Here is a 14,458-nt window from a genome sequence, read left to right as displayed (position 1 = left end):
TACTCGCTTGATCATGTCTGGGGTTCTGCTTGTCGATGGCCGTCCCGAACGTGGCTCATCCTGAGTTTCCTTCCCTTCACGAAAGCCTTGCAGCTTCACAGCCTGTTCCCTACTGCGCATGAGGGAAGCACACAGCGTTTTGTGAATGGGCTCGGCTGAGGGGGAAGGAAGGGGGGGAGCCAAACTCTGGACTGAGTATGCCGTAGCGAAGTCAGCCGGAAGTGGGTACCTGTCAAAACCAGGAGGCAAATAAGCGCAGCTACCCTTTTTGAGTGAAGCTCCGCTTTAAGGTCACTAAGTTGCCCATGTGATAATAAAGTAACAGTATTTTTCTGGCACTTACTAGAACTGAGGAAGCCACTTGGATTAGTGGTAAAATGTCTCCAATAATATAGAACAAATCTAGTTGGATATGAATGTTTTGAGGGGGTTCAAACTGTATCCTACTAAACCATAAAAGCTTTGTAAAATATCCCTGTAAGACAAATTATGATTGAGGATACTGAAGGCATGCCAAGTAAATATTCAACAATATAATTTTTTTTTCCTGCAGGTTCACGATTATCTTAGGAGTAAATTATGTTCCCTGTATGAAAACGACTGCATTTTCGATAAGTTTGAATGTGCCTGGAATGGCTCGGACAGGTAACACTTCACCATTAATTATTATGAAAAGCATTATTACACTAAACTGGATGTGACTATTTAATGCCAGTTTTTAATATTTAATAATAAATGTACAAATCAGCACTAAGAATATCAGAGGGAACTATGGCAGTTCTAATTTCTTTGGAATGCATACATTGTGAAGATTAGAGAGAAAGAGGCTGTACAGGCATGGGGAAGTCCCAGCCTCAGAGTATAAGTAGGATGTGTGCTCTAGCTGTAACTAGGTAAATATTACATCACTCATCAACAACATATCTTATTATTATTTCTGGTGTGTTGACAGTGAGATGTATTGGCTGGTGTTGCAGGTGCTACAACTGCCATTACCTTCACTGTGGGCTAAAAATAATCTCTGACTGACCCCTAAGATTTCAGTGAACTAAGGAATTCTATATAGACATGATTTCCGGTTACTCTCTGCCTATGAAACTCCTGATGCCATCATTGGATGCCAAGGCACGTCTGGGCAATGGGGCTTTGACTTCATGGGGCATTCGGCATTCTTAAAGGTGGGGGGCCAGACTAGCTCTCAGATGAAGAACAGTGTATTGGTATATCTCTCAACTTTATGATGTGGGAAAGAGGGACACAACGTACCCAAAAATATTTAGAAAAAAGCCACACACCTACCATTCCCTTAATATTGTGGACCATGAAGTATTAATATGAAAATAATGATTGGTCAAACAGATGTCCCTATTTCTTTTCCTTTATACCAGTTTTTCATAACAATTACATTATATTAGAGGTTGGATTTATTTACTTATTTTTGATAAATAGTACATTTTTAATAGAAGTCTATACATCAGGCCAAAAAAGATTTGACTCAGGGAGCAGTAGTAATAAAATAGAATTTCAAAATGGCTGTAAAATATAAAAAATATCATAGTATGTATGAGAAGCTGTGATCTTTTCAATTTCTGTGGTAGATAGTTGGAGTCTTGTTTTAAACTTTGATAAGAATTGGCTGCTCCATTTCAAAGAATGTGTTTTATTTCCTTTTAGTGTGATCATGACTGGGGCATACAACAACTTCTTTAGGATGTTTGATCGGAACACAAAGAGGGATGTAACCCTGGAAGCCTCCCGAGAAAGCAGCAAGCCCCGAGCCGTCCTTAAACCTCGCAGAGTTTGCGTCGGTGGTAAGAGAAGAAAAGATGACATCAGCGTGGACAGTTTGGACTTCACTAAGAAGATCTTACACACAGCTTGGCACCCAACCGAGAACATCATTGCCATAGCAGCGACAAACAATCTGTACATATTTCAGGATAAAGTGAACTCGGATATGCACTAGGATTTCCAATTTCCCATAATTCCTCAGCCAGCCTTTCCAGGCTACTCACAATGATGACCTCTATTGGAAAGTCTTCTTTGTGGTGGAATTATTCTGTTTTTAATTGCATTGTACAGGTAAAAGAGATGAAATTGTCTTCTGGTTTATTGATTATGGAAGGTTTCTTTTTATGTTGTTTTATCCTTTAAGGCCTATAACTTGTGCAGGGGAAATTTATTTGATGGGACTGCTTTGAGAAATGTGTCTATACATATAATCGCCAAAGACGTTCAGGCAGCAGAGAGGCTATTTTTATTTTATTATTTAGTATTACCTTAATACATTGATTACATTTTGTTTATGTAAAATGCCACTAAGAGTTCTGTGGCATGCTGCAAGAATACTGCTGTGCAGCAGCATATCTACAACAGGTGTAGAAGGGACCCCTGGTTCCCTGAGGCTCACCAAAATTAATGGACTTCAATTACTATCATGTATTTTGTAGGGGAAGCAGATCTAAGAGCTGAAATCTTTCACAAATTATCCCAATTATTGGCGTGCCATAGTTTCCAACTCTGGACAAATGAAGAGAGCCATGAGATAATATGTCCACTTGAAGACATGGCTCATCATAAAATGGGTTAACCATGTAAAAGAGAGGGGCTTCGGGATCTGGTTGATGTCTAGTCATATTGCATCCTGGGCTTGTGCTTCAATGACATGTCACCAATGCTAGCATTATTCACTTCAAGACACAAGATTGTCATCATGTTTAGAACAGCGACATAACACAATGGGCCCAGGTATTCCTGTAGACTGGAGTATTAGTACTACAGTGATGTCATTGCATGCCCATTAGGAAAATCCACACATTAATTATGTACATTGGAAGGTTTATCTTGTCCTATATTCGTGGCAAGGCTTCCCACATTATACTGGGCTTTATCTGTTAGACAGGCAGAAGGGAACAGTTATTTCTGATAGGTTTTCGTTGCCCATAGTCACCAATTAGATTCTTCTTTCATTTACAATATTGCACGGGAAGAAGATTGATCTGATTAGCTGCTATGGGCAGCAAATGTTTCTGCTTTGAGACGATGTTTCTGCTTTGACACATTTAGCCTTATGTCTTGAAGAATAACTGTCTGTCTTGCTCCAAAGCCACCATTCATGCTACATTATATTCTCCATCTGATATTTTTTTTTTCAGAGCAGGTTTGAATCTAACAGGTAGATCTCAGGCACTGCAGGCAGTTCTTATTTGAGACTTATAAAAAATAAAGCTTTTAAAAATGACATTGAATGTATGGAGGCCTCTAGACTTTCTCCTTTTAACAGACTATAGGGGTGAAGGCCAAAGTAAATCATAGCCTCACAGGCAATAGTAACCCATAATGGCATAGATCAAAGCACGCCATAAGGGCCCCAGGTCATAGGAAACCATAGTGACATAGATCCTGGCACACCATAGGGTTCCCAGTTCATAGAAAACCATAGTCTTGCAGGCCACAGTGAAATGGGTCATAGTGAACCATAGGGGTGCAGGTCTTTGGCCGCAAAGATCATAGCAGACAGGAGTCTCAGGTCATGTCCTGTGATTTAAGAGAAAAGGTTGCAGCCACGCCAGTGACTCCTACAGTGCTAGTTGGAAAGGAGAAGCCTCCAGACAGTACATTATAACCAATGCAGACACAAGATGCTTACCAAAAGTTATCAGCGTGCTCACATGCAGACATGATTTTCAGAAGCTGTGTGATTCAGAGGGCCATACGGCATTGTGAGCTGTAGGTATAGCAGATTAATTGTCCTTTATTATCTCTATAACTGGGATAAAATGATCAGGAGCCCCTGGACAGTACCAGTGTTGCTTCACATACATCTGCCTGATCAGCTACTGCAGTCACACATCTTCCATGATAAACAAATCGCTGTTGCACTTTTGTGATTACAGTACATTATACTAAGATGTTTTATTATATATCTCTTTCTTCCTCATCATCTTATACCACTCATTTTAAGTGGTAATGTCTGGTATCCCACTGTCTATGGGCTGTAGGCTGCTGTTCACTGCATTGAATATATATAATGTTTTTTCACAGTTGGAGATTTAGTTCCATGAAGGTCATCCTTCCTGTCTCAGTATTTACCATTCAACAAGGTGGTATATTTAAAAGTTAAAAGTTTAAAAAAAAGAAACTACTGCATTCTTGCTCTGAGGGTAGACTAGGCCAGCGTTCATATAGTTCCCATTTCCCATACATAAAATATGCTCTACATTGTGTCTCATGTATAAAACCATAGGAAAGGAAAGTGCCTGCATTACATATTGCAGTCAATCAGAATAAAAATATAACTAAAAAGTTACATAGACATTCCATAGTGCACCCTTCACACACAAGGCCCATCATTACAATTTGTATTACTTCAGGATACAGACTGGGGATTTCCAGTAGATTCACACTGACAGTGAGAATAAACTAACAATCATTGTGTGGGCATGTACTAGCTTTGATCCCTATGCATACAGCTATCTGAAGAAAGAACAGTTCATGATTCAGCACTGATCTGTTGCTCAAGCAGTGTCAAAATGTTGTCCCATGTATCACTATAAAGTGACAAGTAGCATATTTCTTATTTTCTTTCTCTTTGGCAGCTTCTTCCTTCAGTATACATCAGGGAAGTAGCGTGATGATGCAGGATATTCTTTTTTTCTGCTATATGCAAGATATAGGGAAGAGTGCTGTCGGTCTTGGGGTGGGAGGAATAATTGTAGAATCAGATCTTGGAGAATAAAACGGACAAATTATTTGTTGTTATTGGCAGTAAGAACTGTTCTTCCTTCAGACATATTTAAATGCAGCCTTTTGCAGCAAATTCAAAAACTTCAAAAACATTAATCATAAGTCACTATATGATCTTCGGGGTTGTTGTACTCAAAGTAGTTTATGGTAATTTTAATTTCACTTTTTTGAAAAATTAGTTAAGTTAAGAAACTTCTACAAAGTAGACTATCAGACCAACTCCACAAAAAACTGCGATTTCATCTTTGAATGGGCAAAGGTTTATTGGACCACCAGCCTCTACAAACTCATACCTTTGGTAGTTTATTTCTTTGCAGTAGTATTTCTTTTTCTTGTCCTCATCCCTCAAAACTAAAACAATTGTGTCTGTCTATAAAAAATGTTCTTCCCAGTTATTGGCTCTTTCTATGCCGTGAAGAATCTATTTATGGACTGTTACTCCAATATTTGGATATGTAACACTCACTAAAACTCAGCACCACTGGGATATCTGGTGGGGTTACTTTGTAACTGGAGTCTCTGAGAGATGTAAGAAGCTATCAGCAGCGATCCAAGAAAAAAACAGTTTTTGGTGGAGTTGGCCTTCAAGAGGCTTTCCAGGAGATAATTAAACTCCTAGTATTTATGGAGGTGCTGTGATTTACAGCTCTTTGTTTGACCCTTCATCTGAAACCAGCCTTGTTGCATTGGATTACTTGCTAGCGGAAATGCTGCCATAGCAGCCTATTCAGCTTGTTGTGGCAGCACCTCCTCCAACAACGCCTTTGAAAACCTGGCCATACATTATACAATCTAAATGTACAATCTTGTCAGGATTTACCATAACTAAGTAATACGAAGACAACAACAATCTATTAAATTTGTATCAAATCAGATAGGCCCAAGCACTACATTATATGGTGTATCTTAAATAGATTAGGTAGATCTAAAGAACTTTTAATGTTTGCTGATATTAGATAGAGGCTCAGACTTCACAGAGCACTTGTCTCCTCAATGGAAGAAATGAGGGCTATAAATCACTGAACAGCCAACCCACATAAGGGAACTTTCCTGGCAACCATCTTTTAAGCAGCTTGAGGAGAAATATCCTGTAGATTAGAGACTGATTAATAACTTCAGATTTATCAGACCATTAAGGATCTGTACCTAGATAACACAACATGCATGAATCATAGTCTATCAGGAATGTGTCATGTTTCTTATAGTCTTCAACATACAGATAGTATAATGCTTTATTTTTCCAAGAACAGCTTACCACAAAGTACACATCCTCAAGTCCATCAGTGCATGTATAGATGTTTCCACTGATGGCATTGTGCATAGCCACATACATAGGTATCATTTTAAATGAATTAAATAACTGATCAGTGCATACAAACTGCAATGTTTCTCAACAAAAGTCTGCAAATTGAATTTATCTGTGACCGTCACTCCAAAAATATAATTACTGGTGTGTGACTAAAATAGTTTTCCATTGTGACAGCAAGCAAAAAGAACAGCAGAATGCACTAGCATTTCAAAACTGCATACGTAGTCACTTCAGGTAAACTGGTCTTAAATCACTTATCCACCCAGCTGTAGAATTCTGCTGCTTTCAACAAAGATGTGTTTTCAAAGGGTAATCTAATGAGGGACTATGTAAGTCTATCAACATCTGATCAAGGACAGTCACTGGCTCAGTCCCTTAAGTTTTGGATCCTTGATGTAGGATCTTCTTCTGACTAGGGCTAGACATGGAACTAATACTCATTGAGCTATTGTAGTGTTTACTAATAAGGGTAAGCAAAAAAGTGCTGGTCGTACACTTGTAGATTTTCATTTTAACTTTTATACAAAAAAATAGAATTGGCGCATTTGATAATGCCCTTGTCAATGACTTGATAAATGTCTTTCAAACGTACTTCAAAATTTTGTTTGCTTTTAACATTCGATTTTGGAATGAATGGAATTTCCTGAATGAAAAAACAAATTCGAAGATAGAATTTTGTTCATTTGAGGAAAATTTTCCATCCTGCTTGATTTTTTTCCCCACTACGACTAAAAATTATCCCATTAACTGTTTGAAAATGAAATGTTCCAAAATCAAATGAATTTCTACCCATGTATGGCTAGCTTCTGTTTTCAGTGTCATACATTGTCGAAAGAGTAGTGTATTGGACTCTGTATAACGCCTACATAGCTTTCTGAGGACACTATAATTTCTTAAAGCCCATTCACAACTTTCTGTTCTGGTGTGTTATGATGTGTATTGTGCTAAGAAAGACCATTCATTTTAATGGGCTGCTAGCACACCAGAGTGAACAAAACAACACAGATGAACCATATTTAGCAATGTGGCACACCACAATAAATGGTTATTACCTCCACGCTCCTTCTCATGGTTATGGGTTATGATTATGAAACCAGAACTGAAAAGTCACTTATCTGTCTTGTAGGACAAGACATATAAGGAACCAATTGGCTGACTCTTCCTAAAAAAATTCCTCCCCTGCATTCTTTTCTATAGTTCTCATTAATAAATTGATGCAGTGTTGCTAATATATAGAACAATCATGCTTGCTTGCCCCCTGGGCCTTGAGCAGCAAACGCTCCATTGAAACTATCCAAAACTTGCTGATGATTCTTATGCTGGCCATTGGCCAAACCCACCAACACTTTAGGTCACACTCATCCATTTGGTCATGTTTGAGATTGAAATGTGGGAGTAAGTGGTTGCTGTGCTCAGCTTTGCCTTGAGGAAGGATTCTGCTGCTGGGTGAGGAAACCTATCAACCAAGGTCCAACAAAATTAGCAATTAAATGTGACAGAGTGTTGAGAAACAATGCTGCATCAAAAAGAAAAAGAAAAAAAAATTGTGTCTCGGCATTATTGTGAAATGTACAGCAATAGGCTTTTGCATGCTTTTTATTAATCGAATAGAAGATATTTTTTCTTAAAGCTGCAATTCTATTTTGCTCAAATATAACATTTTATACCTGATTACTTTTTAGTTCTTTGAAGACTGTGTTGCATAGTCTTCAACGGTATTCTGTTCTTTGAGGTATTGAGTGCATAGCACGATACAAAATGGCTGCTCAATGGAGGGGGGAACCAGTCATGGGGGGACCGATACTTACAAGGCCAGGTCACCAAAATGTAACATCAGTTTTGTGTAGATGCTTTTGGGTTGAATCTCTGGCTTCTTGTATAACTTGGGAACTCAGGATAAGATCCCTGTAGCTGTGTGCTAGGCTCAAAATGTGGAAGGTTTTCCCTGAGAAAAATGCAGAGTTTGCCATTGCCGACTAATATTTTTTCAGAGAGGTGAAAAAGAAGCAGTCTGCATATCTTCTGCCTGTATCAGTATTTTCCTTTATGGAAAGTATATAAACTCTTGCTGCCAACACCTTTTATTATTCTTTTTTCTTTTCTTTATTTTTGCATATTAAAATGCAAAAGAAACTTAAATCCCCCTAAATATATAATTTTTTGCAGGCAGAGACCCTGTAGAAATAAATTATGGTAGTTGCAATTTTCACACGATATTTGTGCTATGCCTTATCAATTATAATATTTATTCAAATTCATTTTAGTGCACAAAACACAATATAATACCATTTTTTCTGTGAAATCTAAAAGGCGAGGTTGCGTGGAGTAAATACATAGCAAATATGTCAAGCTTCAAACTTGCACCCAGGAAACTGCAAAGAACAATGGTACCTAAAATTGGCCATAGATGATGCCTTCAAAGCCTTTACAGGTCATCAATTTACAATTAATTGTGAATGATGGCCCTTGACTTATTGCTTTCACTCCAGTGTGTGCAGAAATACCTATTATGTGTGGCATACTCAACATTTCCGCTTGTGTACACAAAATTTGGGGGATTTTTTCATTTTATTAAATTAGATTTTTTTTTTTTTTTACTTTTGTGAGGTTTTCAATGTTGTCTGTGACCTCATGCTGAATATTTAGCCTCTTTTTGTCCTTGTAACCATTGCCACCAGGGCAGAAAGTGAAAACCACAATTTTACAGATGTCACAAGATGGAAACCTTTTTGGCCCACCTCACCATAACCTGTACTCGGTATGCAGCTAGTTTTTTGTGAACTCAAATTATATTTTGCTGCTTTTATTTTTATAGGAAAATTCAAAAATGCCTCTATTGATAAAAAAAAATGAAGCTCTAAGTTTTCCTAGACATTTGAGTGCATCATGGCATTATTGCAGTAATGACGTTGGATGAATGTTTAACTGGTCATGCCATATTGACTTTTCATGAGATTTTTTTTTTGCCATGGTAAACTTGACGTTATCAGTTATCTTCAATGGAGGGAGGGTAGAAAGTCTTGTGGTACCTTTTTTTATTAACATACTGTTAGATGTATTAACATCAATTTATTGTTTTTGCAATTGCAAATTTTTACAAAAAGAGTATTAAAAAAATTCTAAGCTGGGAAAATGAAAGCAGAGCCAGGAACCTCGGCAGGGAGTTTACTGATTTCCAAGGAGATTTAAGAAGCCAGTGGATTTTTCGACCCTCTACTATCCACTCATAACTGAAATATTCGTTTTGGGAGGACTTGTCTTTAAAGTTCACAATCTCTATGCAGGTTTATTTATTTATAAATTTAAATTTGTGCTTTTGAAGTACACAGAGGACAGTCGAAAAAAAAAAATGTTTACATTGAACTATCCCGATGTCCTGTGGCAGAAAAGTAACTGAGAAATACAGTTTATTTTACAGATTTTCCTTTTAAATAATGTATAAACTTCTGTCAGCGGACAATTATGCATGTTTTATAGTTTGTCTTTGGGAAAACAGCTGCTGCTTTCAGGCGCAACAAGCAAAACTCTTTTTATATATCTATTTCTTGTATGTCAGAAACAGTACATACGGAAGTGTATGTTTGAGTTTTCTTTTCTAACCTTCTGCTGTAAATACCTGTGTGAAGCACAATCGCATGTGCACCGACTCAGCCATACTGCACACAATATACAATGTGTCAGCTTTTGTTTGAGGAAATGAGGAATGTGTTTATATTGTATAATCCACTTACAATGGACAATATATGTACATATTTACTATAACTGATGTAAGGTTTCTCTTCTGTAAAAAAAAAAATGATTGTTATTCTAATATGGACAAATGAATGACTGAAAGGCCAAGATGATTGGATTTACTTGATTACAGTCTCAGAAACAAATATTATATTTATCCTGGCAGTGGTGTAACTTTATTTGTACATGTTCTTTTGATTACAAAATGTGAAAAAGAATTATTATGGGGATCAATTATTGTGGGAATTATTTAGAGGATCAATATATTACGCTTTATTAATGCAGGTGAACAACAGTCAAAAAAGCCAACACATTTCGGCCATCAGGCCTTAATCAACGCAAGATCCATAAAGACATGGATGAGCGAGGAACTTGACTGACCTGTGAGTCCTGACCTTTGGGATGACTTAGAGCGGAGACTGTGAGCCAGGTCTTCCCGTCCACATCAGTACCTGACATCAAAAATGCGCTTCCGAAAGGATGGTCAAACATTCCCATAGACACCCTCCTAAACCTTGTGGACAGCCTTCCCAGAAGAGTTGAAGCTGTTATAGCTGCAAAGAGTGGGCCAACTCAATATTGAACCCTACTGACTAAGACTGGGATGCCATTAAAGTTTATGTGTGTGTAAAGGCAGGCGTCCCAATACACACATGTCCAGTGCGGCCATTGGGGTGGTGGCAAAAATGATCCTGTGCATTTTTGCACCTGGTTCAGGTGCAAATTCAGGCAAAAATTTACTCCTGAATCGCACCTGAAATGGTGAACAAGAATGCACCAGACCGCTGACTGCAAACTGCAGCCGCACATATGTGAACCCAGCCTTAGTGTTTGCGTATTTAACCAATTCAATACTGGGCACTCTTCCTGCCCAAGCCAATTTTCAGCTTTTTGCGCTGTCGCTGTTTAAATGACAATTGCGTGGTCATGCTACACTGTACCAAAACAGAATTTTTATCAGTTTGTTCCCACAAATAGAGCTTTCTTTTGGTGGTATTTGATCACCTCTGCGTTTTTTATTTTTTGCTAAACAAAAAAAAAAGACTGAAAATCGTGAAAAAAATAAAAGTTTTGCTTTTGTTTCTGTTATAAAATTTTGTAAATAAGTAAGTTTTCTCCTTCACTGGTGGGCACTGATAAGGTGGCACCGATGAGGTGGCACCAATGAGCCGGCACTGACAGGCACCGACAATGGGCACTGGTAGGTGGCACTGATGGGTGGCACTGATATGCAGCACTGATGGGCATTGATAGGCGGCAATGATGGGCACTCATGGGTGGCACTGGTGGGCACTGATAGGTGACACTGATGGGCACTGAAAGGCTGCAAAGATGGGTATTTATGGGTGGCACTGATGGGCACTGACACTTGGCACTGATAGGCATCCCTGGTGGCACTGGCAGTGGTAGGCATTGTGAGTGGGCACTGATTGGAAGCTGCCTGGGCATTGATTGGCAGCTGCCTTGGCACTGATTGGCATTTCCCTTGTGGTCTAGGAGGGGCATACTTGGTGGTCCAGTGTGGATGGCCATCCTGGTGGTCCTGGGTGGCATGAGGGTGGTCCTGGGCAGGATCCAAGGGGGGGCTGCGCTGATAAACAATCAGCACAGGCCCCCCCTGTCAGGAGAGCCGCCAATCGGCTCTCCTCTACTCGAGTCTGTCAAATGCGAGTGAGAAAAAGCCGATCAATGACTCTTGCTGTTTACATCGTGATCAGCTGTGATTGGATCACGTGATCCGTCGGAGGCCTTTTACTGAGATCAGTGTAGTGGTGTGTCAGACTGACACACTGCACCACCAATCGCCGCGATGCACGCCCCCACGGGCACACGGCGGCTGTTATCCTGAAGGATGTCATATGACGCCCAGTCATGATAACTGAACCACCGCCCGGCTATCATTCTGTTATAGGCCAGACGGGAAGTGGTTAAAGTGGAAGTAAACACCCCTATAGTTTCCAGCCAAGGAAGCTGCCATCTTTGCCTCTGTTTAATCTACAACTGCCATGGTGCTGCACATGTGATCAGTTATGACACCAGCCATTGGAAGGTTTGACAGTTTGGTTGAGAACACAACCAATGGGAGTGTTACATTTCCGGCACATGCTGGAAATGAAACAGTTTTATAGATCGGTTTACTTCAGCTTTAATCATGTAGTAATACACTAAACACACATTTTTGCAATGCATGGTAACATACATTCATAATGCCATACCCACCCACAATTAAATCAGAGGGCAACGCCCATGACTTGCCTTAAAAAAAAAAAGGGATCAGACTGTTTTACTAATGTTTGCGTTAATGTGTTAATGAAACGCGTAGTACCTGCCAAATTCCAGTGTAATCTGCAACAATGAAAATATTACTCTGGATGTTGGCCTTAGAGGCAATGTTTCAAATTAAACACACATCTGAAACTGGCAAATGAAAATAAATGGTTCAAATGGAGAAAGTGACACTGCATGGTGAGTGGCAGTAAAACTATTATGGATGGATTGGTCTTAAGTTTGAAGGAGCAGAGTCTAAAGAGGAGAGTATAAAGTATGTCATGTAAAGGAAATTAAATGATGCTTGAGTAGTTTTTGATGTCTTCTGTCAAACAAGATGAAGAATATGTGTAACGGTATGGAGCTGTTTTGGTGTTCTTAAGGTTGGAGGTTTACACATGGTGCATCGTACAATGAACTACTATGGTTACTCCTTTATTTTAAGTCATGACATTCCTATGGTCACCGCATGATTGGTAAACACTTCACCATGCAGTAAGACAAAAATATAATTGGTTAAAGCTGAATTCTAAGCAGAAATAAACCACACATTAATTCTCTGTAATCAATATTAAATCATTAAATTCATCTCTTTCTTCTACATTACAAGACACAGGATCTTAGTCTTATGCCCTGTACACATGGTCGGACATTGCAACCACAAGATCCGTCAGATTTTTTCCGACTGATTTTGGCTGAAACTAGTCTTGCATACACATAGTCGCACAAAGTTGTTGGAAAATCCAATCGTTCTGAACGAGGTGACGTACAACGTGTACGACGGGACTATGTAGAGGCCAGTAGCCAATAGCTTTTGTCCCCAAATTTATTCTGAGCATGCGTGGTACTTTGTGCGTCAGAATTCTCTACACACGATCGGAAAAAGTCCAATTGGATTTTGTTGTCGGAAAATTTTAGGTCTTGCTCTTAAATTCCAATGGAAAAAGCCCGTTAGAACCCACACATGATCGAATTTTCCAACATAATCCGATCTGACTTTTCCCGTCTGAATTTCTAACCGTGTGTACGGGGCATTAGACAGTTGGATTATGCAACTACCTTCAGGTGATTAGAAACTGGGGACACTTTTTATACTAGTGTTCTTAGGGGTCTTCGCTCTCTCCTCTGAGAAAAGCATACCTTTTTCTTTTTTGTATGCTTTTTTTGCTAACCTTTTACAAAAATATTCTTCTGTCAACTGTGTGGCTGCTCATAGCTGGAGCAGCTTCCATTTTGAAGCCTTCTGGATCAATTGACTCGTCGGCGGCACCTTGAAGGATCATACCCAGACCCCTCCATAAGAAGCTCTGGGGGCTGCTTGTAATGTTGCTTTGGGCACAGGATATTGGCCACACGGATCCAGCACTGTGGCACTACCAGCTGGGGTTACCCTGACCTGGGGGGGCCCCCCCAAGGTATTTCCTTAATCTGTAGGGATTTCCTCTCACTTCCTGTTTGGCTATGGGACAGGAAGTGAAGAGAAATCTCTGCAAGGGGACACATATGGTGACAAAAAAAATCCCACAGGGTTTAGAACCATCCCTTGCTCTATCCAAAATGAAAAAAAAAGTTTTGCCTATAGTTCTAGTTTAAGCTTCTTTTTAGGTTGGGATAGTGCTGCACTATACTTTTTTTTTATTGTATTATGTGCTGGCATCGTAGTGGAGAATAGGGTAATAGCAAGTTATGATAATATAACTGTATAATATAACATATAATAATAACATAATATAACAGTATAACCAAAATTTCCTTTCAGGGCCACCTGATGGACCAAGGGGGCAGATCAGAAAATCAGAGTGAAGGGAAATTCCTGATCTGCATTCTTGCTCTATAACAGAGCCTCAGGAAATATCAAAAGGCATTGTTACAGCTCAACAACAAGCTACCATTTCTAGAAGGAGATCAGAAATAGTACCCTCCTTACTCTCTCAGCACAGGTTTCCTTTAAATGATTCAAACATAAGCTGATTATTCTGCCCTCCTGACAGGTTTAATAAGCATAAAGACTTTTTTACAGAAAAAAAGGAAAGAAATGGACACAAAAAAAAAAAAAAAAGGATAAAGCCATATTGAGCGCTGTCCTTGGTACTAATAATAATAACATAATATAATCTTTAAAAAATGTATGTATGTAGAAGAGATCAGAATAATGTAAATTGTATAAAGTTCTTATACGGTTTGATTTAGCCGATTCATTAGAGATACTGCACGGATATTGCTAAAATACTGTAGTCACAGTCTTTAGGTATAATTGATCCCTCAGGCAAATAGGATGGAATTCTCAAATAAGTAAGGTGATTTTCTGCAATTTTTTTCCATATCATTTGTGTTATTTAGCTTTAGTGGTTTGTATGTGCAATTCTGTGCTCATCTCTTAGGGCCATGGTCTCCAAACTTTGG

At 38.9% G+C, this 14,458-nt stretch overlaps 1 protein-coding gene across 4 annotated transcripts in view; it reads left to right on the top strand.

The window, feature by feature from the left end:
* PPP2R2C (protein phosphatase 2 regulatory subunit Bgamma) overlaps window positions 1-9,944 on the top strand; it is a 242,838-nt gene extending 232,894 nt beyond the window's left edge. For all 4 annotated transcript variants that reach the window (XM_077477810.1, XM_077477809.1, XM_077477812.1 and 1 more), the window contains 2 exons: window positions 554-645; window positions 1,675-9,944. In XM_077477810.1, the coding sequence (XP_077333936.1) occupies window positions 554-645; window positions 1,675-1,966 (384 nt within the window). In that variant the 3' untranslated portion in view covers window positions 1,967-9,944. The remainder of the gene's footprint in view (window positions 1-553; window positions 646-1,674) is intronic.
* Window positions 9,945-14,458: the final 4,514 nt, after the last annotated feature.

Source organism: Lithobates pipiens, unplaced genomic scaffold (genome assembly GCF_037356315.1).
Source record: "Lithobates pipiens isolate NorthernLeopardFrog02 unplaced genomic scaffold, aLitPip1_a1.2 Scaffold_13, whole genome shotgun sequence".
Classification (NCBI taxonomy): domain Eukaryota; kingdom Metazoa; phylum Chordata; class Amphibia; order Anura; family Ranidae; genus Lithobates; species Lithobates pipiens.
Note: the sequence above shows the minus strand (reverse complement) of the source record. Positions and strands in the feature narration are given on the sequence as shown.